Below are 22,967 nucleotides of genomic sequence, written 5' to 3' on the forward strand. Positions count from 1 at the left end.
ATACGTTAACTATCATCATTGTTATTGAAGATGTCGCCCTGCCTAATACATTATCCCACGCAATATTGTTTATCAAGCACATAAATCCAGACAATATAGAATAAATAGCTCATGACGTTGACTCATTTGACTCTGAAGATGACTACCGCTAAGGTTGTCGAAACGTCAGTCGACAACAACAAAAACAGTCCTTAAATGAAGATATGATCTTCGCACTTTGCTGGACAATTTAAGCAATTGTCTCATGAACCTGAAAAATTCAGGTGACTCAACGGGAAGATCATATCTTCATTTAATTTCAAACACCGCACTGCATAAAACATTCTTACAAAAAACAGTCCTTCTCAAGACTATACCAACCTGGACGATCTACATTTACAAACATGTGACGTTGAACTATTGCACAATTCTCAATCCACATGAATTCTGACGATTACCGTAAAAATCCATCTTTCTTTCTTTTGGGCCATACTTTGGTATTTTCTCATAAATTTGCAGGCAAAAACACAAGTAAAATCACATTTAAGAATCAACAAAATAGAGTTTAGGATATTCTTGGTATCCAAAAAACTAAATGAATCTTGCAAACGACCATAAGAGAATTCATACACAATTTATTCAATTTTCTTTCATATCTTAAAATTCTCGTTTATCTTTTAAAAGTTGTTATTATTTAACTTTTACTCTTGCCTTATTCATCAGAGAGTATCGTAGAAAATCTCGTAAAGTTCAAAGATAAGATCTCCAACTAGCTTTTTTGTCCACGCTTTTGGTTATTCGCCTGGGATAAATATTTCACGTAGTTGTAGTTTAAATATATGATCCCTCGTCATGTTTGTCTTGACTTCGTAGTTTTACTAGGAGACTGCAAAAAACTCCTCGTAAAACGACTTGAAACAAATTCATTTAAATTGTTCCTAGTTCCATGAGTCCATAAATCTATTCTACGTACATTTATTCTGGTATAGAAAAAATAGAGAAATACTTCTTTGGTAGCATGCAAATGAATTGTGTAAACATCAGAAAATATCCGGACAATTGCTAAAGTCTCGTTCCCAGTACTTCTCTGTAAACAGCCAATCCATTTGATTATTGTTAGGATTAGGAGCTTCTTTGAACCACCTTAATGATAAGATTGAAAACTGTTATTCATCACTACCTACATTAAAATACGTCATGTTCCTTTATATTTCAGTTGGTGTAAAAACTATTCTTTTTATCTGTTGTTCATTCATCATTACCTACACCTAAACACGTCATCTTAGTTTATATTTTAGACAATGTAAAATCTGTTCTCATTCTCTGTTGTTCATTCATCACTACCTACACTGACACACGTTATCTTAGTTTATATTTTAGACAATGTAAAAACTGTTCTCATTCTCTGTTGTTCATTCATCACTACCTACACCTACACACGTCATTCTAGTTTATATTTTAGATAGTTTAAAGACTGTTCTCATTCTCTGTTGTTCATTCATCACTACCTACACCTACACACGTCATCTTAGTTTATATTTTAGACAGTGTAAAGACTGTTCTCATTCTCTGTTGTTCATTCATCACTACCTACACTGACACACGTTATCTTAGTTTATATTTTAGATAGTGTAAAGACTGTTCTCGTTCTCTGTTGTTCATTCATCACTACCTACACTGACACACGTTATCTTAGTTTATATTTTAGGTAGTGTAAAGACTGTTCTCATTCTCTGTTGTTCATTCATCCCTACCTACACTGACACACGTCATCTTAGTTTATATTTTAGACAATGTAAAAACTGTTCTCATTCTATGTTGTTCATTCATCACTACCTACACTGACACACGTCATCTTAGTTTATATTTTAGACAATGTAAAACTGTTCTCATTCTATGTTGTTCATTCATCACTACCTACACCTACACACGTCATCTTAGTTTATGTTTTAGACAGTGTAAAGACTGTTCTCATTCTCTGTTGTTCATTCTTCACTACCTACACCTACACACGTCATCTTAGTTTATATTTTAGATAGTGTAAAGACTGTTCTCATTCTCTGTTGTTCATTCATCCCTACCTACATTGACACATGTTATCATAGTTTATATTTTAGATAGTGTAAAGACTGTTCTCATTCTCTGCTGTTCATTCATCACTACCTACACTGACACACGTTATCTTAGTTTATATTTTAGACAATGTAAAAACTGTTCTCCTTCTCTGTTGTTCATTCATCACTACCTACACCTACACACGTCATTCTAGTTTATATTTTAGATAGTTTAAAGACTGTTCTCATTCTCTGTTGTTCATTCATCACTACCTACACCTACACACGTCATCTTAGTTTATATTTTAGACAGTGTAAAGACTGTTCTCATTCTCTGTTGTTCATTCATCACTACCTACACTGACACACGTTATCTTAGTTTATATTTTAGATAGTGTAAAGACTGTTCTCATTCTCTGTTGTTCATTCATCCCTACCTACACTGACACACGTCATCTTAGTTTATATTTTAGACAATGTAAAAACTGTTCTCATTCTATGTTGTTCAGTCATCACTACCTACACTGACACACGTCATCTTAGTTTATATTTTAGACAATGTAAAAACTGTTCTCATTCTATGTTGTTCATTCATCACTACCTACATTGACACACGTTATCTTAGTTTATATTTTAGATAGTGTAAAGACTGTTCTCATTCTCTGCTGTTCATTCATCACTACCTACACTGACACACGTTATCTTAGTTTATATTTTAGATAGTGTAAAGACTGTTCTCATTCTCTGCTGTTCATTCATCACTACCTACACTGACACACGTTATCATAGTTTATATTTTAGATAGTGTAAAGACTGTTCTCATTCTCTGTTGTCCATTCATCACTACCTACACTGACACACGTTATCTTAGTTTATATTTTAGGTAGCGTAAAGACTGTTCTCATTCTCTGTTGTTCATTCATCACTACCTACACTGACATACGTTATCTTAGTTTATATTTTAGATAGTGTAAAGACTGTTCTCATTTTCTGTTGTTCATTCATCACTACCTACACTGACACACGTTATCTTAGTTTATATTTTAGATAGTGTAAAGACTGTTCTCATTCTCTGTTGTCCATTCATCACTACCTACACTGACACACGTTATCTTAGTTTATATTTTAGTTAGTGTAAAGACTGTTCTCATTCTCTGTTGTTCATTCATCATTATCTACACTGACTCACGTTATCTTAGTTTACATTTTAGATAGTGCAAAGACTGTTCCCATTCTCTGTTGTTCATTCATCACTACCTACACTGACACACGTTATCTTAGTTTATATTTTAGGTAGTGTAAAGACTGTTCTCATTCTCTGTTGTTCATTCATCACTACCTACACTGACACACGTTATTTTAGTTAATATTTCTAAAAAAGCAGTCCATTTAGATAAGTTTACATTGGGAAATATTCTTCCTTTCTTTTAGATCGTTCTTTCCCGGCTGCTCGTTGCTTATCTTCCAACCTACGCTTTTCATCAGCTGCATAATCTGTAAAACCGTACAAAGTGTAATCAATGATTTAAATTTCTCTAAGCTAAGTCCGATTTGAAATTTATGAAATAAACATGCCATGTCTAATCTATGAGCACCTACGGCATTGATTATGTACTGGAGGTTGCACGCACGCACGGGGAAATATTCAATAAAAACAAACTTTTAAGGGGATAAAGGTTATTTGATACGATGAACATGACTTTAAAGGAGATTTAATTATAAATCTTTAGCCTATGAAGCCACTTTATATTCATTGGACGAACGAAATGGGATGGTGAGGAAGAGTGGGACAGTACTCAACATCAGTCCCTCTGGGTCTCTTAACTCATATTCACAACAGATGAATAGCATTCATGTATTTAAGCTTTACTTACCTATATCTGCCGTTTCTAAAGCGCGGACATCAGGCCTGAGACGAGAATCAGTCGGGGGAAGCTGAGGTACATTGAATGAAAGATTTAAAACAATGTAACAGGAAGACTAAGATTTAAGGACAAAAATAGTAAAGTGACCAAAAGCTTTACAAGCAATCGAGAGTACCAAATGAAAATAGAAATTTTGAAATTTTGTTCCTTTGAACTATAAAACAAGAATGTGAAAAATTACCTTGTCAACTTGATTTTTCTGAAGCTCGTTTAACTGCATCGCAAAGGACGTAAAATGATACATCTAAAACACAAATTTGTGTTTAAGGTGAAAACACTAAATAAAAACTTCATCAAAAAAATATGAAAAAGATCAAACACTGTACTGTCTTGTATAACCAGTCAGAACGTAATGGTGAACATCACAGTTATTATGGTTAGCAGCTGGTAATATTTTTCATTAAATCATAGCATGAAATGACGTATTCATGTACTGAGTGAAAGTATGTTGCTGGATGTTCTATAAACTATTAACAAATTCTAAGAAAAATACGTAATTTTATGCTGTCTCCCCTGAAGGTCGTAGATAGTGTCAAGTATTTACCTCTTCCGAGTTTGGTGGACGGGGGTTGACTTTCCATAGCAGTACTCCATAATCATCACTATCTTCATTTAAACTATCAGTACTTGTACTGGCGACGCTTGGGGGAATTAAAGCACTTCCGGTCATTGAACCGAACGATGCGTCGTTGGGTATTGTTTTAGATTTCATTTTAGCAGGATAGCAATAAAGCTGATCCGTCCAATCGCCTTTCATTATATACTCTTTCTTGCCTCTAGATTATCAAACAGAAAATAAGCTCGAAGAAATTGAGCAATGATCATGTGTAGTACTATATAACTTGTATGAATCCTAAACAATCAAAAGCTAATGATCTACTTCTGTTAAATCAAATCAGACAAACAGATTATTTCAACTTTGATTTGAAGGAACATGAAACTGATAAAGTCCTCTACTAAAATACAAGTTAAAAAATTTTCTCCAAATCAACACTAGATTAGATAGAATCCTTACAGGATTTTCATAATAATCCAAGTGCTGATTATAAATAATGAAATAATATTCCAATGAGATTTTGAATGGTTGGATTCGGTACCTTAACTACGAATATGAAAAACTGTGACAATGCAAGTATTGAAATGACTAAAAATAAGTTTATGTGACCCAACCTCGTATTTAGTATCGTTCCTTCAACTTTATTCGCATCTCGACCAAACCAACCACAAGGTTTGAAGTTCAAAACACATTTCACACCGTGCGTATGGTTGACAACCTCAATTTGACCATACTAAATATTGACAATAATTATATAAGTAACATAAACAATGTACAGTAAATATAAGAATTTTCCTATGATGATTCAACTTTTTATTAAGATAAAATAAATTGCCAGAAAACTGATACAAATTTCCAGTTAATTTATCCATTACTCACCTGTTCCACCCATATTTGCCCTATGATAACATTATGAACACATAAGTTGATGTTACACCAAGTATACGATTCTTTCAAGCTAGATGAAACAAGTTGTTTTCATTTCAAATAGTTGTATTGAAATAGGTTTCAAATAATGTTTTTAGCATCAAATATGTAAAATGTTATCCAAAAACTTACTCAGTAAACTCTAAAGTGACAATTCCTTTTGGAACAACCTCGACACCTTTACCCCAGAATTTCAACTTCGGTTGTACGGAGCAATGAAATATGAATCCTTTGCCTTCGCAATGCAACGCACTGATTGGTGGATGATGGCTCACCTAAACCAGATGCTTTAGTCAATAAATGCACCTTGAAACTCAATAACTTCAGTCTCACTGAGAAATCAATTAAAATTTACAAAACTTGATCTATAGGACGTAATTATGCATTCAATCTGCGTCATGTTGGTGATATGAAGTTTGTTACGAAATTTGAACACAATATATAGACAAGGCTATACTTAAGATACAAATGCTGTACCTGTTCTGTAATTATCCTGTAGCCAAGATCTTCCCTAGGACGAAAAAGAAGTGCACAACTCTACAATTTTGAAACGACAACATATTTCTTCAGCATTATAAAACAAACATTTCCATGTAAGTTTAACACACCTTATAAGTTCATAAGTTTCTCCAAGCAACGGATTAAATGGCTTGCCAACACGATTTAGTGTAGATGCAGTAGACGAAACAGCAAAAGCGGCAACATACTAAACTTGCAAAAGAAATTGGATTAAAGACAGTTGAAGACTTTGAAAACGCCGTTCACTTTCTCACATCTCCAGTAAACGACAGGTCAAACATTATATACAGTAATGAACAAAAAATTCAAATGAGACCTGCATCCTTTCAACAGGATCTTTCTTTGTTTGTGCAATCTGTAAAATGTGTCCATACTCCATGTACTCACAAATACGTTGAAGAAATGTAACTGGTTCATTGAATATCACTAAATAATTCCAAGAACTGATAAATATAGGACTGAATGTTAAATAGAGTTAATCGCACGTCATCATACCTGGCATGGCTATTCTGGAAAGATCCTAGAGACGTAAAAAAGACAATCAAAATTGCAAATATATACAATAATACATAGCTTCTTCAACGGAGGTCTTCCACATTACTACAGTTTTTATTACCTTGCCAATGCAATGTTTCAAAACAGCCCAAAAACTGTAGTCGCGCACCGATAACATGGGTGCAGGAAGACTGGTACTAGAGAAAAAGATAAATAAGTTACAAAAAGCCTGCTACTGGGGAAAGTCTCGCAGTTTAATTTTTACTTTTGTGTTTCTTATGTTGATCACTTTTATGTTTATCAAAATATTCCGTCATTTTAGTGTAATCCACTTGAGATCACAAGCTGGAGTAAAAATGCAACGATATTGCTAGGATAACCTACCGATGCTTGCCATCAGATATTTGATTCAAGTCTTCCACGTTAAAACTGCCATTTTCAATTGAGAGAGAATGGTTAAATTTCTTTCTCTCTACTACGTCATCAGCCTGGTGACGTACACCATTTACAATAGGTTTCTGTACATCATATCTATCATTTTCTTCTTGATCACTCGATGAAAGAAAGTCGAGTTCTTCTTGAGGAGAGTAATACTCTTCAGCTTCACTAGTTTCCCAATTAGACATTTTACCTGATGACTGAACAGAAATTGTTCTCTGAGTAGCTTTGTGGAGCTATATGGAGGAGTTTTAAAGTGGATAAACTTAGTCATCAGTTTTAAAATATAACTAATGAAATATTAATTCAGGGACAATTTTCAAGGGTCCAATGGGCTTGTTAATATATTAACTGTTATCAACAACGAAAACAGCCGACAACAATATAAAATGATATACCTCAGGTACATGAGCTAATGACGACGATAATCCATGATGTTCAGCGGTTAACACGTGAAGCGCATCCTCCAACACACGACGTCGCTCTGCTTCGTCACCAAGCTGCAATCTCCTAGCCTTGATACAAAAACAACAAGAACTAATTCAAGAGAAGTCACCAGATATGAATTACAAATGTAATTAACCTCTTCTTGTTGAGTAACGAGACTCAGACAATGATTCAATGAGCTATACATCTCTTTAGCTGATGTTAACACTTGCGTTAGTTTGCCTTTAATGCTCAAAAATGTAGCTGAAAGTACAGAAGATAAAATTGACAAACTTCATCAAGTAGAAAAAATGACTCGTTCAACTAACTTTTTGATCGTTTCAAATCTTCACTAAGACCATTCAGTAATTCTTCCACCATTGATACTTGTTTCTTCAAAATATTTTGATGTGCCTGTGCACCCTAAGGTGAAAACACAAAAATATAAGTACCAAGATCAATAATCTTACATTTATATGCAACATCACCAACGTATTACTTGAAACAAACTCTCAAACATACTGGTGAGAGTTAAACAAGTAGTAGAGAGATGCAAGAACAGTATCTAAACCATTGACATTATCTACACTGTCTTTTCAATCGTAAATTGAATCAGGAGTAACTAGCTTGGTCAGGAGTAACTACCTTGGTCAGGAGTAACTAGCTTGGTCAGGAGAAACTAGCTTGGTCAGGAGTAACTAGCTTGGTCAGGAGTAACTAGCTTGGTCAGGAGTAACTAGCTTGGTCAGGAGTAACTAGCTTGGTCAGGAGTAACTAGCTTGGTCAGGAGTAACTAGCTTGGTCAGGAGTAACTAGCTTGGTCAGGAGTAACTAGCTTGGTCAGGAGTAACTACCTTGGTCAGGAGTAACTACTTTGGTCAGTGGCAAATTGATGTAGATGCCTCAAATCCTGCGATTGTGTAGCTGTGATTCTTTCATTTTCATTCGAGAGTATATTATTTAAGTTCATTAGTTTAAGCAGTTTTTTCGAAGCATTTACTCAATGATTTTGTCAAAAATTGTATTTTCTAATTAACTAACCTTTGTTTAATAACCTTCAAAGAAAATGTGCAGTGTTTTTTTTGGAAACGCGTTTCATGTTGATTTAAGAGAGACGACATCATCTAAACACAGTTTCTTGATGATGTCGTTATTATGATTTAAATTTCGAAATTCGGGGAAAGTTTTCTAGATCTTGATTTTGTACCCGGAAGTTTTGACAAGGGATGTTTTTACCGGTGAGTATTCTTAGCCGGGGTCACAGACTTTAACGTTTAAGCATCGAAAATATCGTACACGACCCCAAAAACCTAATTTAGTCATGTAGTCAGACATGTATTCTCACAGTAATCGCTGTACAAATAAAAATATTGCAGTTAACATTGGCTAAACATACGAACAAATAACTCACGAAATATAAACAAACACTCGAATATCGGAAAAGGCATCAGTTACCTTTAAAGCATTCTCCATCGTTTCAACAGGTAAAATATTGTCATTTGAGCCATCGCTAAGCTGGACTGAATGATGGTTTGTAAAATATGTGCTATAGCTCTGATGTTCATGAAGGGCATTAAGCCAAGACTGAAATTAAGAAAAATAAAAAATTGAGAAAACTCACACATGACAAGAAAAGGATATCATCTCAGCTGTACATTTTTTATTCATTTTAATTTGATCTCTACAACTATATCTTTAAAATCAAACTATGATGTTATCAGCAATCAAACGCGTCATTTTTTGTCTAAAATAACAAAAAAAATAGCACTATAATAAAGCTAAGGAAAATTTGTACCTGTCTAGAAATAATATTTCTATTAATCTTCACGCTCCAAATTAAAATTGAGTTGTCAGAAAATTGCATTTTAATTTTGTATTCATCGTTCTTTGAAACCTAAAGATGGTTGAAATATGCACATTCAAAGAAAAACATTCAGCTATACAATGCATCATATAGTATACATTTAATAATTGATTTATAGAACTGAACTTACTGCAAAGACAGAATTCTCAAGATTCCTCAAGCCTTGACGATTTACACCACTTACAGAATCTGCCCTGCATCAAGAGTAAAAATATTATCATTGTATGATACGACCCAAATACAATGTTAGAAAATTATGCGCTGAAAAAGCTCCCACTGATTCACTTTAGTAATGTAACATGAAAGATTCACCATACCATAATGGTCAAATAATCAACTATGGTAATACGTACTCCTAAAGCACCTACTGCTGAAATGTAATACTACTGACTCCTTAATCTGTCCGTCTCTACATTGCATATGATTTCGTGGACAACGTTTAAAAACAAAACACACCTTTTGGCAAACCATGAGATTTTACCATGATCAAGAACAACCCAGAATTTTTTCCAGCCAAAAAAACGTGATTTCTTTAAAAGATAGCCTTCAAATTTTGGAGCAAATCTATGCCAAGCCTTAATATAATCAAGCAATAAATTTTATGCAAAATGTCTTCTATGATTTCAGTCATAAAGTACAATTCACACATAACATTTACAAGGGAATCAAGTGATGTTTACTTTTTGATTATTATGATTTGAAGACACTAACCTTCATAGATTTTGCTGCTTTACGAATGGAGCTATTCAGACAGATCTATGATAGAGTTGATTCAGTGTAAATAATGATGACAAGTATCAAGACAAATCATAAATATTATCACCTGGGAAGGTTGTACATCTAATAGTTTCTTCATTTTAAGATCATCTGCAACATGAAATGCTGTCTGACCTACACGAAGTAAAGATTGCATGAAATCTACATTACTTAACATGTATGGAACATACTCAATGTGGCTACCATACGATTTACCGCTTTGGACAGAATAAAGAAACAGGAAGTGAAATTTGAAAGGATGTTGTTGTTTTGGTTAGAGTTAAAAACAAATTGTAATTAGTTGAATGTTGTACGTGGAACCAATCGGTTCTTATTGTAAATTGAGCATAATTTGGTATGTTTGATTAAATAAAGTTTAATTTTAAGTTGTATAGCAACTTGATAGTCATACTCAACATTGTAACATTTATGGAAGGGAAATCATTGCTAGTTCCAATTCCTGTGAGGACACCATGCACAATCAAGCTATTATAATGTCATTGATTTCTCTAGTCCCCAAAGATCCACCATTGTTTGCTTTACCACACCATATGCCCAAAGATTAATCATTGTTTTCTATACAACTCTAGATCCCCAAAATATCGCCCATGTTTCTATGTAGTGCCACATTATTAAGACAACACTTGGAAGCTAAAAATTCAACATAAAAACATTTCAAGGTATATTACCACTGTGATTTTTCATAGACGGGTTGGCACCATTTTGTAACAACAATACAGTAACTTCTTTATGTCCTCTGAAAATGATAAATAATATATATTAGTAAATAACTCAGTGTGTGTGGGGTGGGGTGGGGTTGTTGTGGGGTGGGGGTTGTTGTGGGGTGGGGGTTGTTGTGGGGTGGGGGTGGTGTTAACATATATATTCAGTTGTGCCTAAGTCCTTTTCAGTTGAGCAAATTTGAAGGTATGAAAAAATGGTCACCCAATTAAATTCCAAGTCACATCACGATAAAGATTTCCTACCCATATGCAGCCAAATGTAAAGCAGTGTTTCCTTGGTCATCCACGCAGTTGATGTCAAGAATGACATCTCCAGACACCTGTTTTAATTCAACCAGTGAAAAATAGTCGGAATAAACAGACAAAATAAACAATGGAATATACAAACAAATAATTCGTATTGCATAGTAATTTGACAGACTAAAAAAATCCCTGAATCTTCATGCAAATATTTAGATTGTGACTTAAGTGGTGTAATTCCAGCCTACCATATGTGCATATAGGGTTAGACTTGGATCATATTTGGTTGGTTTGTTGGTTGATTGATTCCTATGGTGATTAAAAAATTCAATAATATACAATGCTTGTTTACAAACCAAATTCTTGAGTTCCTTGACATTTCCTTCTCGTGCTGCAGAAAACAGGAGGTTTTTTATCATGGATTCTTTTTCATTTTCACCTTCTAGCAATAGTGATAGAACTTCCTCATCTTTAGTCACACTTGATGCTGTATTTTCTTCATTATTCAAAAGCAATGGATTTGCTCCAGTTTGAAGAAGAATCTTAACAATGTCCTACAATTTTATAAAAAGAAAACTGAGGTATTCTGTTCAATTTCTGGAAATATGTGCGACAATGTATGTATGAATCACCAACTTCCTCCTTGCCCTATGTGATGAATCAGCAACTTTCTCCTAGCCCTACATGATGAATCAGCAACTTTCTCCTAGCCCTATGTGATGAATCAGCAACTTTCTTCTAGCCCTATGTGTACCATGCTACATTTACCTTGTTTCCAAGCAATGCTGCAATATGCAAAGCTGTCTCCCCATCATCTGTTTTCAGATCAACATCTGAGCCAGCATCAATTAATACTTTGACAATTTCCAAGTATTCATGATGAACAGCTACATGTAACGCTGTCCACCCAAAAAAAGTTTTTGTCTTTCCTGAAAAAAATAAAATGTTCATTTTTAATGAAAATTCTTATAAAAGCACAAGACAAGTGAATGTAACATCATTATAGACGTACGACTGATGAGAATAAGTAGGAACCACAGGCTATGTGAATGGCTCAAAGAACAAAAATTGCCCTTTCCATCTCAACATTGATGTTATGTACAAAGACGCATAAGTAGAAATTATATGTTCATTTACAATGTCCAGATATCTATAGCTTTTTAAAATGCAAGCAAACTAACATACCATTATTGCATAGAAAATTTTTTCTATAGCAATATGCATTTTTAGTAAAAATGTTGGCCACAGAAGCATATTTACCTTTGTAGTTACAAATTTGTCTGCTAGCTGGTGCATCTTCGTTTCTGATTACACCCTAGTATGATAAATAAAATGTACTTTGTTTGACAAACTACAACATAGTTTTTGCTGTAATAAGAATATATCTACAAATCAATAATATATCTCAAAATCACTGCTTCAAACTGCAAGCCAACATATTATAAATAACGAATACATAGCCATTTCCTTTAATAAATAACGAATGTTGACGAAGCTTATGTTCAGTTCAAAAAGTCAGTAAAGATGTTTTAGCGTTGCTTAAATCTTTCTCAACATTCAAATATTAATAATGCTTGGAAAACGACGTAAACTATTTGACTTTTTCACTGTAATCATTAAAATACATGTTCTCCATGTAGGAAACACTAGAAAATAATAGTCTTTACATAACAATATAATTGAAGTCTTATAACCGTTAAACGCTTCACAAGCATTAACGCACTATTATGATATTAAAATCTTTACCGTTTTTGAAAAACCAGTGGCAGACGTATCTCAGCGGTTGAAATAAATATTTATTTTCTAAATTGTTGTTGTCTTACTTTTTTATTCAAAGATTCAACAATTACGAAAATAGCGATGACAAATTGTTCATTTTAACAAAGATTCTTCGTACATTAATTAATACAAAAGAAAGGTAAATTTACAAATTATAAAAATTTGTACGCATTCTGCGCCTAAACATCTCATATTTCTTGTACGAAAACAAAATCAAAGCCACCTACCAAGATTGCTTCAAGGTCACCCTTTCGCGCCGATGTAATGAGCTTCTCACCACTTTCGTCCCGTTTCTCTGCCATCTTTGATTATCAAAAATTCATCTGGATTAATATTATTCATTTAATAATCTCAAACACCGTTCTTTTAAGTGTTCATAACATATATTAAAACTCGACAAATTCCATGCAAAGATGTACTTATCAAATTCAAGACTCGGTCCATTGAAGACCCGTATTCGGCAATGCACATAAGTACATGCTCTCCCCCCCGGGGTTTGATGCTAAACAAGGTTACAATTTTATGAATTTCATATATATTAAGGGGGACATCAATTTCACAACTTGCTGTTATTTTTTAATATTATATTTCTAAAATGGCGTACGTTGCTTCTAGAAGAACGTATTTTCTTAAGAATTCTTTGGACTTTCTTCGTCCACTGCGAAAGATGATGAGCAGTGAGTACGGCAGTGGTGAAGGAAAGGTTAGGTTGGACGAACAAACTCTATGCTTACCAAAACTTCATTATAATATCAAATTGATTTGCTTGAGAGTTCTTTCCTAGTTAAAGTCATTGCAAATGCGTAAATGCGTGCTTATTACGTTCTTTCGATGGAAAAACTTATTTGACTATCAAAACTAACAATTTTGTGTAAAATATATTGGTTAAATATGTAATAAATACATACAAAAGTACGTGATTACCTTTCAATTGACAGTAATTTCTTTTCTTGAAACGAAATTGTTTTAAATTTTCATTAAACCTCAAGCATGTAGCTTAAACCTGCTGCACAATAACAGCACTTTGCTAATTTTTCTTTAGGGAGGTGGCGGAGGTGGTTCTGTCAGGTTGGTTTTAAAACTTTATTGGTTTTTTTTAACTATGATAACCAAATACTTATGTTAATTATCTCATATGTACATTGTAAATTTAGGACAGCTGGAGGTGCCTTTGGTAAAATGGAAGCTGCTCGTGAAGAAGAATACTTTCGTAAACTGGTTTGTGTATCTTATTTGAATATATACATATGTATGAACAAATATTTAGTTATTAATTAAAGCTTGATCCTTATCATGTTGGAAAAATTTTCAAAAGCTGTCCATTAAATGTATTGATGTTTGTATTCAATAGTATCAAAAGACGACTTGTTCATTGTTTAAATAAACGATCACATGTTCAATCCTAGCAACAAGAACAGTTAGAGGCATTACGCAAACAGCACCAAGAGTCTGTTGAACATCATGATGAAGAAATTGCGATGCACAAAGAAAGCATTAGAAAACATGAAGAAGCCATTCAGAGAGCTGAAAAGATGAAAAGTAGAATCATTCAAACCATTGAAGAAGGCAAGAAACAAGAATGAAAAAAAGATTTTTCTATAAGTATTGAAACTATTATTGGATAATTTGACAGTTTTTGATGTATTTTGGTTTCTGCCTGTTCACCATACCTGGTGTGTGATGATTAAATTAAAAATATTACAACTATTTTTCATTTGTTGACTAAAGTTTGAGTTTATCATTTATTTTTCCATAATGATTTAGTTTACTCATTGTATACAACAACATATTTCATATTTTTTATGTATTCACACAATCATGGAGCAAATTAACTGATTTTTCAATTGGAAAAAGGGCTATTTACCATTGAAGAAAGTTATTGTTCTAGTAAAATTTTTATGCAGTTTACATATGTAAAGGTGAGTCAAGTTTCTGAAACAACAAACATCACATTTTTGAATTGAGAGCTATTGCAACTTTTGATGACGGAACTTTTTTAAGAATTGAAGATATGTAATTGCTTGCTTCTAGTAGCTTATTTAAATTGACTCCCTGTAAAAGACAAAGTACCAAATGATTTTTTACAGAATAAAGATAGCTTAGGTGAGACAAATAAATACTGCAGATTTGTCAAAAACTTAAAGCAATTGGCTTAAGTTATAAAAAAATTTTAACAATATTTTTATCAAAGATGACTCAATGGCCGTACAAATAAAAAGGGCAAGTTCAACTTTGAGGTCCTTTCACAGACAAAATTAATCTTATTTTTTTTTACCGTCTTAATTCCCATGCCATGCAACATGTAGACAACATCTTCTGTTGCAACATTTCCAGAAGCACCCTTTGCATATGGACAACCTCCAAGGCCACTTGTTGAAGAGTCTATGGTTGCTATACCAAACTATGCGTAAAAATTAATATGAACTTGGATTCTTATGTTAAAAATTCCATTAACTACACGAGCTTTGACAAGTAAAAAAGCTGCAAGAAAAACATGTGCATACTTCTTACGTGGTCATAATTAAATATCATCATACAATGGATGACATTATATATCCTCCTTTCTGTAAAGATTTATTAATTAATAATATATGTTTTATGCCCAGATTCAAAGGTTTCCACAAAAGTTTATCTCCTTTACCTAATAGAACGTTAATTATCAGTCGTTGGTAGCAAAATAGCTAAATATAATCAAATATACATACAAATACTAACAATACTATTATCACTAAGTATATTTATTACCTCAAGCCCAGTACGAATGTTGGACAATGCCTGACCATAGGTATCATGACAATGTAATGCCAATCGACTTGCTGGGACTGTTTTAGTCACTTCCCTTAACATATTTTCAAATGAACCTAAGCAATTAAAAATTAAATGCAGCAACATCAGAATTGATCCCACCTTTAAAACACTGACATCAAATACACACCATAATGATCGAGTATCCCATACTTACCAGGAGTACCAACCCCAATAGTATCTGCAAGAGATACCTCATAGCAGCCCATATCCAAAAGTGACTTGGTTATCTATAAGTAGAAACTTAAATGAATTAAAATGTTTGTCTCAACTTTTAAATAGCTAGAGCCAAATTGTGGTGTTAGTTTGCATTGTTATTACCTTTGCAACCATTTCTGGTTTGATATCTCCTTCATAAGGGCAGCCAACAACACACGACAAATACCTGTTCACCAATGGAGAGCATGAAAAAACAAACAATGAATGCAAATATTTTTTCATAAGCATCTTACCCTCTTACTCTGACCATGTTTTTTGAGGCAGCCTCACATACCACTTCAAAACGTTTCAAGCTTTCACTAATAGAGCAATTGATGTTTTTTCTAAAAACCCATAAGATACAATTGTATTTTGTTTCTGCTGCTTAATTTATCGGTACTAAAAGCAGATGTTTTCCTGTACCGACAAAATGTTTCTGAGGCAGCACCAAAAATTGCTACAACCTCTGCACCAGCTTTTAACTACAAAATACAGCTTAGTAGAATAAATATCTGTGCAAAGAGTTTTGAAACTCAGTCAAAAAACATGAGTTGGTGTTATAGTGGCAGGTAATAAGATACCATTCTCACAGATAATGTAACTACTAAAGTGATAACATCACTATGGTTATAGCATGCTGACCAAAGAACAAGGTAATGGAGATTATTTTTAAGAAAACCAAGTACAATTGCACAAGTCCTAGCTCATATAATTTCAGGAATTGAAACTTTAAACTAAAACTCTAACACTAACTACAATATATTTAATTTAGATTAATTCATATTAATTTGGCTGTATGTTAAACTAACTGCGGCATGAAAGCCTTGAATATTTGGTACAAGAACAGGATAGGATATCTGTGGATCCTTTTGTATCCCTAGAAAAACTTCATTTTGATCCTTCATCTAAAAATTAAAGTGAAAACATACTGAACTACACTGATCTCCTGGCAACATAAAAAAAAACAACAAAAATAAACCTGAGGAATCCATTTGGGAGAAACAAAGCTTGTCACTTCAATAACTGGAAGTCCAGTTTTTGAAAGCATGTTGATGAATTGGATTTTTGCTTCAGTGGGAACAAACATCTACGATTTTGACATACTTATGATGAATGAAGACAATGATGTATATCAGTATATGCATGTGAAAACAAATTTCATTGTACCTGCTCATTTTGAAGTCCATCTCTTGCACCAACCTCTACTATATTTACATACCGTGGGTATAAATCCAAAGTAGATAAAGATCTTCTTGACCAACTTGTGTTTACTTTTGATAAAATCATCTACGAAAATGATATCCTTCAGTCCACCAAAAAAGACAAATGCATAAATATAATTTCAACTAATTCAAGATAGATACCTTGAAATTTTTAACTCCGTGTTGTCGCAAAAAAGACGTACATAACGTTCTAAATCCATTCACATTAAAACTACTCGCCATTTCTACAACATAATTTAGTATTCCACAAGTTGATCATTTTGGAATAAAACAATTGCAACATTTGTACTAATTGGATTAAGCGATTTAGTGAGATTAGATAAATTAAAAGACTTATTACAATGGTTTGGATTGCCTTAATCGTTCTGAACGCAGTGCAGTGTGGTGCAATGTAAATCTTGTGATAGTTTGACGAAGTGAACCGGAAAAATTACATCCAGGCTAAGAGAGGGTCGTCTGCGATTATTTTTTGACATTAGTTGATTTTTTAAAGCAAGAACACCTAAAAAATGTAACAAAAGAAAACCAACAATTTAGAAACGAGTTTACTTGAATCATACCCTATTGGCAAAAATTAGAGAAAAATAGCAACTAATAAGTTTTATTTATATTTATTGAGCTAAACGAAAATTGTTCACATTTTTTCATGTTTATTTACACATACACAAAGTTAGCACATAAAGTTAGCTTTAAAAGAACGAGAACCAAGCCTTCTACAATCTCACGGAGAAGGGGCCACATTCTCCGTTGGTCCTTGCACTATCCCTCGTCAATGACATTCCTAAGAGTACTCCTCTCACAATACTTCACATGTATATACAAAGTTTGCAGAGTACACTTTGAATCTTCTTGCAAATATCTTGTGGTAATTGCTTTCTCTATACTTTCGAATCACATTCCTGATCCTATAAAGGAAAGACGCTGGTAGTTATTTTTTTTATATCTTCAGCAACATCATAACAGGATTTTCTTTGAAAGGGTAGGAGGCAAGCTACTTGCTTCCTTGCATTGGATTACAACTACAAATTAGAACCCTAACTTAAGGCATGTGAATATAATTGGTCAAATATATTAGGGAAATAAGTTTGAAGTTTTTACATTAAGCAGAGACGAGACATATCTTAAGTATCAAGTTTGATGAAAAAGCAATTAAAGTAATGCTACAGTATTTCAGTGAAATTTGCTTGCATGAAGACTGGTTGGCATTCTTAACTTCTTAATTTTACTCAACAGGAGAGCTTTAATTGTGGTGTAATCATTTGCCTTGCAAGTGAGCAGTCCCATTCCCCACAGACATTCTACAATTCTTTCTATTAATTTATACATTGCTCAATTCTTGCAGCTATAGCACTACATTTCTACACATTGCAAATCATGCCCACAAATCGTAATGCATATAAATATATATAAATATGTAGTGTTGGTAATCTATGAACATTAATTTGTGTGAAAATTAATGTGAAAATTCAAGCTTAAACAAAAAATTTAAAATGTAATTATAGAGAAAGAAATTAATATCACTCATATTTGGCTCTTGCTATGATGACATTCATGAGTATGTTTTAACTAGTCTTTAAAGCTTTATGTAGTGCACGAGAAACTTAAATTCATTTTAAATATATTTCTTTGTTTTGCTGTAGAAGAAATACTGGTGTGTGCAAAATATGCAAAGATGATGATGGTGAAGATGGGCTTGGATGCATTCCAGCTTTTAAAATATAGACTTTTCTTCTGTCCTCTCCAACTAATTTGATTGTCCATGCTTAAACCCTAAGCATGGCATCACACAAATGTCTACATTTACCATCTCAACATTAAATAAATTCGCAAGGAAACAGGCAAACAGTCATAAGTGTTTCAATGATTGTGTTGGATTTAGAAGAAGTAAATTTGAATGAGTAGCACTTAAAGCTTAGCACAACTTTGTCATAACGTCCTATCCATTTCCTTTATTCTGCTTGCTATACACTCTCAAGGCATGGTTGTAGTTTCTTAATTCAGATGCTTAACTAAAAAGTCAAAAACTGATTACAGTCAAAATACAAAAAAAGTTAAAATAATAAAAACAGATAAGAAAAGAAGGAGACTACCTACCTGCTTTTGACGAGTGCAGAAAACAGTTTCGGTACTTTCGGATTCACACTACACTGACCATGATGCATCGCAGACGCACCCTCTCTCTCTCTCTCTCCGCCCGGGATATTTCCAATGATATTTCTCGCAATGGACTATTTACGCGAATCAAACCTTGGAAAACCTTTCTTTCTTGTATATGCGGACTACAAAACTGTGTTTCTGGACTTTTGTCGGTTTATTTATAAAAAGCCGCTCAAAGCGTTGCGGAATGTCTCAGCCTTTGGAGTTGCGGTTGCCATTTTTTATTCTAACCCATCTGCTGATTCTTACACTTCACAGCTTATGGATAATGCAAATACTTTAGCTTTATTGAGCGAGAAAGTTAGAAATGCAGAGAGTGACATGGTCATTCGACGCTTAACGAAGTTAAACTGCCAACATCGGCTTGCGGTTTATAATTGTGGATTTTTTTCCCTTGTCTGCAAACAAGAACATAACGATTGGACCAGTTTATATGAAGCCAGGTGTTATTATTTGAAAGACAGATGGTTGTATATTTACAGAAACATTGTTGATATCGGTTTTCTATGTAAATGGTATTATTTGGATAAAGCTATGATTGATTACGATGTTAATGAGTCGGAACTTTGAAGCCATCAAGTTATGAAGAAATTTGTAGGACATTGTTGTTAAGAGGCAAATTACACAGAATCACACAAATGTTTAACCATTAGTAAATGAACATGTATGCACTTGGTTGTAAAACATGCTACAAAGGTCGCTTTCTTTTAAAGAAAAGCAAAACTATTAATCAGATATGTTATCTGTTACATGTGAAGTGGGCAAATCTTATTGTTTCATCTTTAAATGAAAGATAGCCTTTGAAAAAAGTGATATGTGAGTGTATTTGTTTACAATTTTCAAGGTGTTGTTACATACTAAGCTGCTATGCAGCTTTTCTTCACATGCTCTTCTGATTCACTCTCAATCATGTACTTGCACATGTTCAAATGATTGGAGTATTTACTGAGCTTTTTCATTAAGTATTCTCCAGATTAAAGGTGCATTGATTTTGAGTTGTATAGAAGATGGAATTGGTAACTTTCGGATCCCTCCCTTGATTTTTTAAAGTGTTTTTATTTAACAACAGACCATGGACAGTGTAGTTAGAGATGGTGTAAGCAAATGGTGAATAAAAACCAGTCTTTCAGTGAATAAAAACCACCCTTTTCTTTCAGTTTGGAGATAATGTTTAGCAAAAGATGTGCTTCCCACCGGCATATCACCAGAGGAAAGCCCTCTGAGATCAAACAAGATACAATAGTCAGTGGATGCACATTACTTTGGGATCACCCTATATATTCTTACAAGTTACTTTAAAAAAAAGGATGTTTACCTTTTTTTAGGCCTTAATTATGTTTTATAATTTCCTTTATATGGAAAAATTCATCCCGCCTAGCGGGGTAACTCGCTTACACAAACCGAGTTCCCGGCAAGGCGAGTTACTCGGATGTGTCATATAAACGATTCACCAGGAAATGCATTCATTTTATACAAGGGCCGAGTTACCCAGCTTGGCGAGTAACTCGCTCAGCCAGGTAACTCAGCTCCATATAAACAGGCCTTTAGTTAACCCTGTTGATCAATGGCATAAAATAACCGATTTGAACATCTACCTAAGAAATATTATGTAAAAAAACTGATTAAAACGACCTTTGGACGATGAGGCACCTGCAAAGCAATGTTAGTACCCGAGCCAAAAAGGAACCTAACGTATAGGGAACCGCCTCTCTGGGCCCTTATACTAGCTTTACCAAACGGTGTGCCAACCAATCCTTCTTGTGTCCAGCACTCGATCACCTAGGTACCATCATGGCACCGTTTGAAATTTTTCCTACTTGGAACTACACTTAATGTATCAAATTAGTTCGTCCCCGTTATCAAATCATCTTCCATGAATAAAATAGATGAATAAGAGACGACCCAACCCAATACATCAGCAATAATTAAGCTATCTTCCTGCTCTGACTTATTTTATTACAAGTTAAATAACAGCGAGTTATTTAACTTGTACATGCCACTGTCATAACATTGATTTTGACAACTATTTAGCAAAAGCAATGCCGGCTTTCATGCCCCTAATCTGTTTCGCTGTTCATTAGACCAATAGACAGATTTTTGGTTACATATTCTTCTTGATGATGCAAATCACTCATTTTTTTCAAAAAAATTTTTTAAGCATGTTAACTTGTTTTTCTTCGTTGTACAGTGTTTGATGAACATTTCAAGTTTTGTATGGTTCAAAATTCAAACAATTCGAGAAAAACAGAAAACCTGTTAATTGAGCATTATCAAGCAAGAACATTTTCAGGCGTTTATGATTTTAGATAAATTTAACTGTGCTATGCAGCTTGCATGCCGGATTGCGCGATGTTTCAGATCGAAATTTCCTTGCTTTTTAACGTGCAATCTGTAATTCGGATTTCGCCATTTTTTGGACCGTAATTTGCAAACGTTGCGCTTGCTTTAATTCATGCATTTATAGATTTTCAATGTTTAGCTACGGAAAATATATAAATACTCTACAATGCTTATTTCCTTGAACTTGGGATCGCGTGTCCTGGTGATCAAAAGAACAAAAAACTTATGATAACAGACTATCAGACATTTGCAAAATCGAACATGTATACCATCATACAGAAAATTAAAAACACTAACAGGAATCAAAAGAACACAACTAACTTTGTTATATAACTCAGCCAATGTTCAATCATCTTCCTGTTAGTGCTGATCACCAGGATTTTAAGTACAACACCACAAACCTGAAACATCGTCTTTGGTCTTCATTCGTAGGCTAACGTAATCTTCCACTGATTAGCCCAAGATTAGTTTGACAAAATCCACAAAAACGATGATGTAAATCCACGATAGACGAACGACTGACGTGAGTTAATCCACGATGATTATGATTGTGATCAACAACAACTATGTTTTAATCCAAGACAAACATAGTGTAATATATTAATCATAGGTCGCCTCTATTGTATTCCTTCTTCACTACAAAACAAATGAAAGGTTCAAGGTTACACGGAATTCATCAAAATTACGAAAAGTGTCGTTATTCAACAAAACGTAACACAAAAACTGCGATAAATGACAGACAATTTATAATCATATAAATTAGTGAAAACTTATAAAGTTTTCTTTATCTGATATCATTCAGTTCAAACAAGTTCTTGCAAGACAAGTATTTCCAACAGATAAAAGAAACTGTGAAGATTATAGTCTATAAGAACATAGATACTCGTAAATTACCAATAGTTTGGTCTTGATAAGCAACCAACGGCTTCTTCAAAACTTCCACCAGAGTTGCGTAAGGTGGGTTGCTCATAGGACAAAACACATTCCAACAATCAAAGATATCTTGTAAACAAAAGATATGAATTAAAATGTTTGTTTGTAAAGCAAAATTTCTGAAATTCAAGATATTCAATTATAATTTCCTTTTTTTTTCATTAGAACAAAATTTCAGCAAATTTGTTTGCAAAGCGAAAGGATTTTACATATCAAATATCACTCACATATGTTTAATTTTCCTCGTAATGTAGGGATCTACTGTAATAGGTTGTCTTTAAGCTGCCATCATATAGCTTTACACAAATCTTGATTCATAATTGGACAAACCATAATAATTTATAACTATAAGCTTCTGTTTGTTAACATTCATGTGTCCATGACAGAATGTCAAACTGAAGTCAAAAATGCAGCAAGGTTTGAAGCCAATGTTTAATATTTTTCCAGTCATTGCTGAATGGCCAAACACAATGAAATCAGACCGTTACTTCTCAAATATCGTCGTCTCTCTTAATTCGTATACGTATTCCTCAACACAAGGATTAATTTGTAAAGATCCAAGGTAGAAAGCATATGCAATGTACAATAACCATTGTAATTGAACGGTAAA

The 22,967-nt window shown here is 33.6% G+C and overlaps 4 protein-coding genes and 2 long non-coding RNA genes across 8 annotated transcripts; 3 read left to right on the top strand and 3 right to left on the bottom strand.

Moving 5' to 3' along the window:
- Positions 1–594: 594 nt before the first annotated feature.
- LOC124447388 (oxysterol-binding protein-related protein 1-like) lies at positions 595–13,185 on the bottom strand. Its single transcript, XM_046998293.1, has 29 exons — positions 12,929–13,185; positions 12,183–12,237; positions 11,691–11,851; positions 11,279–11,476; positions 10,926–11,002; positions 10,629–10,696; positions 10,007–10,074; positions 9,895–9,939; positions 9,640–9,758; positions 9,314–9,377; positions 9,115–9,213; positions 8,775–8,903; positions 7,649–7,742; positions 7,477–7,583; positions 7,292–7,408; positions 6,840–7,129; positions 6,577–6,652; positions 6,456–6,480; positions 6,277–6,386; positions 6,050–6,147; positions 5,919–5,952; positions 5,574–5,716; positions 5,394–5,472; positions 5,129–5,247; positions 4,503–4,734; positions 4,140–4,202; positions 3,908–3,968; positions 3,437–3,527; positions 595–1,122 (listed from the first exon to the last, which is right to left on the bottom strand). Exons 1-29 carry the CDS (start codon positions 13,001–13,003, stop codon positions 1,020–1,022), a joined length of 3,000 nt encoding a protein of 999 aa, XP_046854249.1. The 5' UTR covers positions 13,004–13,185; the 3' UTR covers positions 595–1,019.
- LOC124447395 lies at positions 8,585–10,350 on the top strand. 3 transcript variants are annotated; one of them, XR_006948720.1, is made up of 3 exons: positions 8,585–8,803; positions 9,302–9,405; positions 10,046–10,350. It is a non-coding gene; the product is annotated as an uncharacterized LOC124447395 (long non-coding RNA). The 3 variants fall into 3 exon arrangements; XR_006948721.1 differs by having other exon boundaries at positions 9,302–9,388; XR_006948719.1 differs by lacking the exon at positions 9,302–9,405.
- Positions 13,186–13,240: 55 nt separating the features above from the next.
- LOC124447456 (ATPase inhibitor B, mitochondrial-like) lies at positions 13,241–14,415 on the top strand. Its single transcript, XM_046998405.1, has 4 exons — positions 13,241–13,404; positions 13,744–13,769; positions 13,856–13,919; positions 14,108–14,415. The coding sequence occupies exons 1-4, from the start codon at positions 13,297–13,299 to the stop codon at positions 14,282–14,284; spliced, it is 375 nt and encodes a 124-aa protein (XP_046854361.1). The 5' UTR covers positions 13,241–13,296; the 3' UTR covers positions 14,285–14,415.
- On the bottom strand, positions 14,409–17,213 carry LOC124447406 (hydroxymethylglutaryl-CoA lyase, mitochondrial-like). Its single transcript, XM_046998318.1, has 11 exons — positions 17,069–17,213; positions 16,872–16,991; positions 16,684–16,791; positions 16,514–16,609; positions 16,128–16,186; positions 15,959–16,048; positions 15,828–15,891; positions 15,664–15,736; positions 15,447–15,562; positions 14,977–15,102; positions 14,409–14,753 (listed from the first exon to the last, which is right to left on the bottom strand). The coding sequence occupies exons 1-11, from the start codon at positions 17,147–17,149 to the stop codon at positions 14,649–14,651; spliced, it is 1,038 nt and encodes a 345-aa protein (XP_046854274.1). The 5' UTR covers positions 17,150–17,213; the 3' UTR covers positions 14,409–14,648.
- Positions 17,214–17,522: 309 nt separating this feature from the next.
- LOC124447466 lies at positions 17,523–21,977 on the bottom strand. Its single transcript, XR_006948733.1, has 2 exons — positions 21,826–21,977; positions 17,523–17,832 (listed from the first exon to the last, which is right to left on the bottom strand). It is a non-coding gene; the product is annotated as an uncharacterized LOC124447466 (long non-coding RNA).
- LOC124447450 (mitochondrial import inner membrane translocase subunit Tim29-like) lies at positions 19,115–19,897 on the top strand. The gene has a single exon (XM_046998374.1). The coding sequence runs from the start codon at positions 19,136–19,138 to the stop codon at positions 19,652–19,654; it is 519 nt and encodes a 172-aa protein (XP_046854330.1). The 5' UTR covers positions 19,115–19,135; the 3' UTR covers positions 19,655–19,897.
- Positions 21,978–22,967: the final 990 nt, after the last annotated feature.

The sequence above is a fragment of the Xenia sp. Carnegie-2017 genome, unplaced genomic scaffold (assembly GCF_021976095.1).
Source record: "Xenia sp. Carnegie-2017 unplaced genomic scaffold, XeniaSp_v1 HiC_scaffold_13, whole genome shotgun sequence".
Lineage (NCBI taxonomy): Eukaryota > Metazoa > Cnidaria > Anthozoa > Malacalcyonacea > Xeniidae > Xenia > Xenia sp. Carnegie-2017.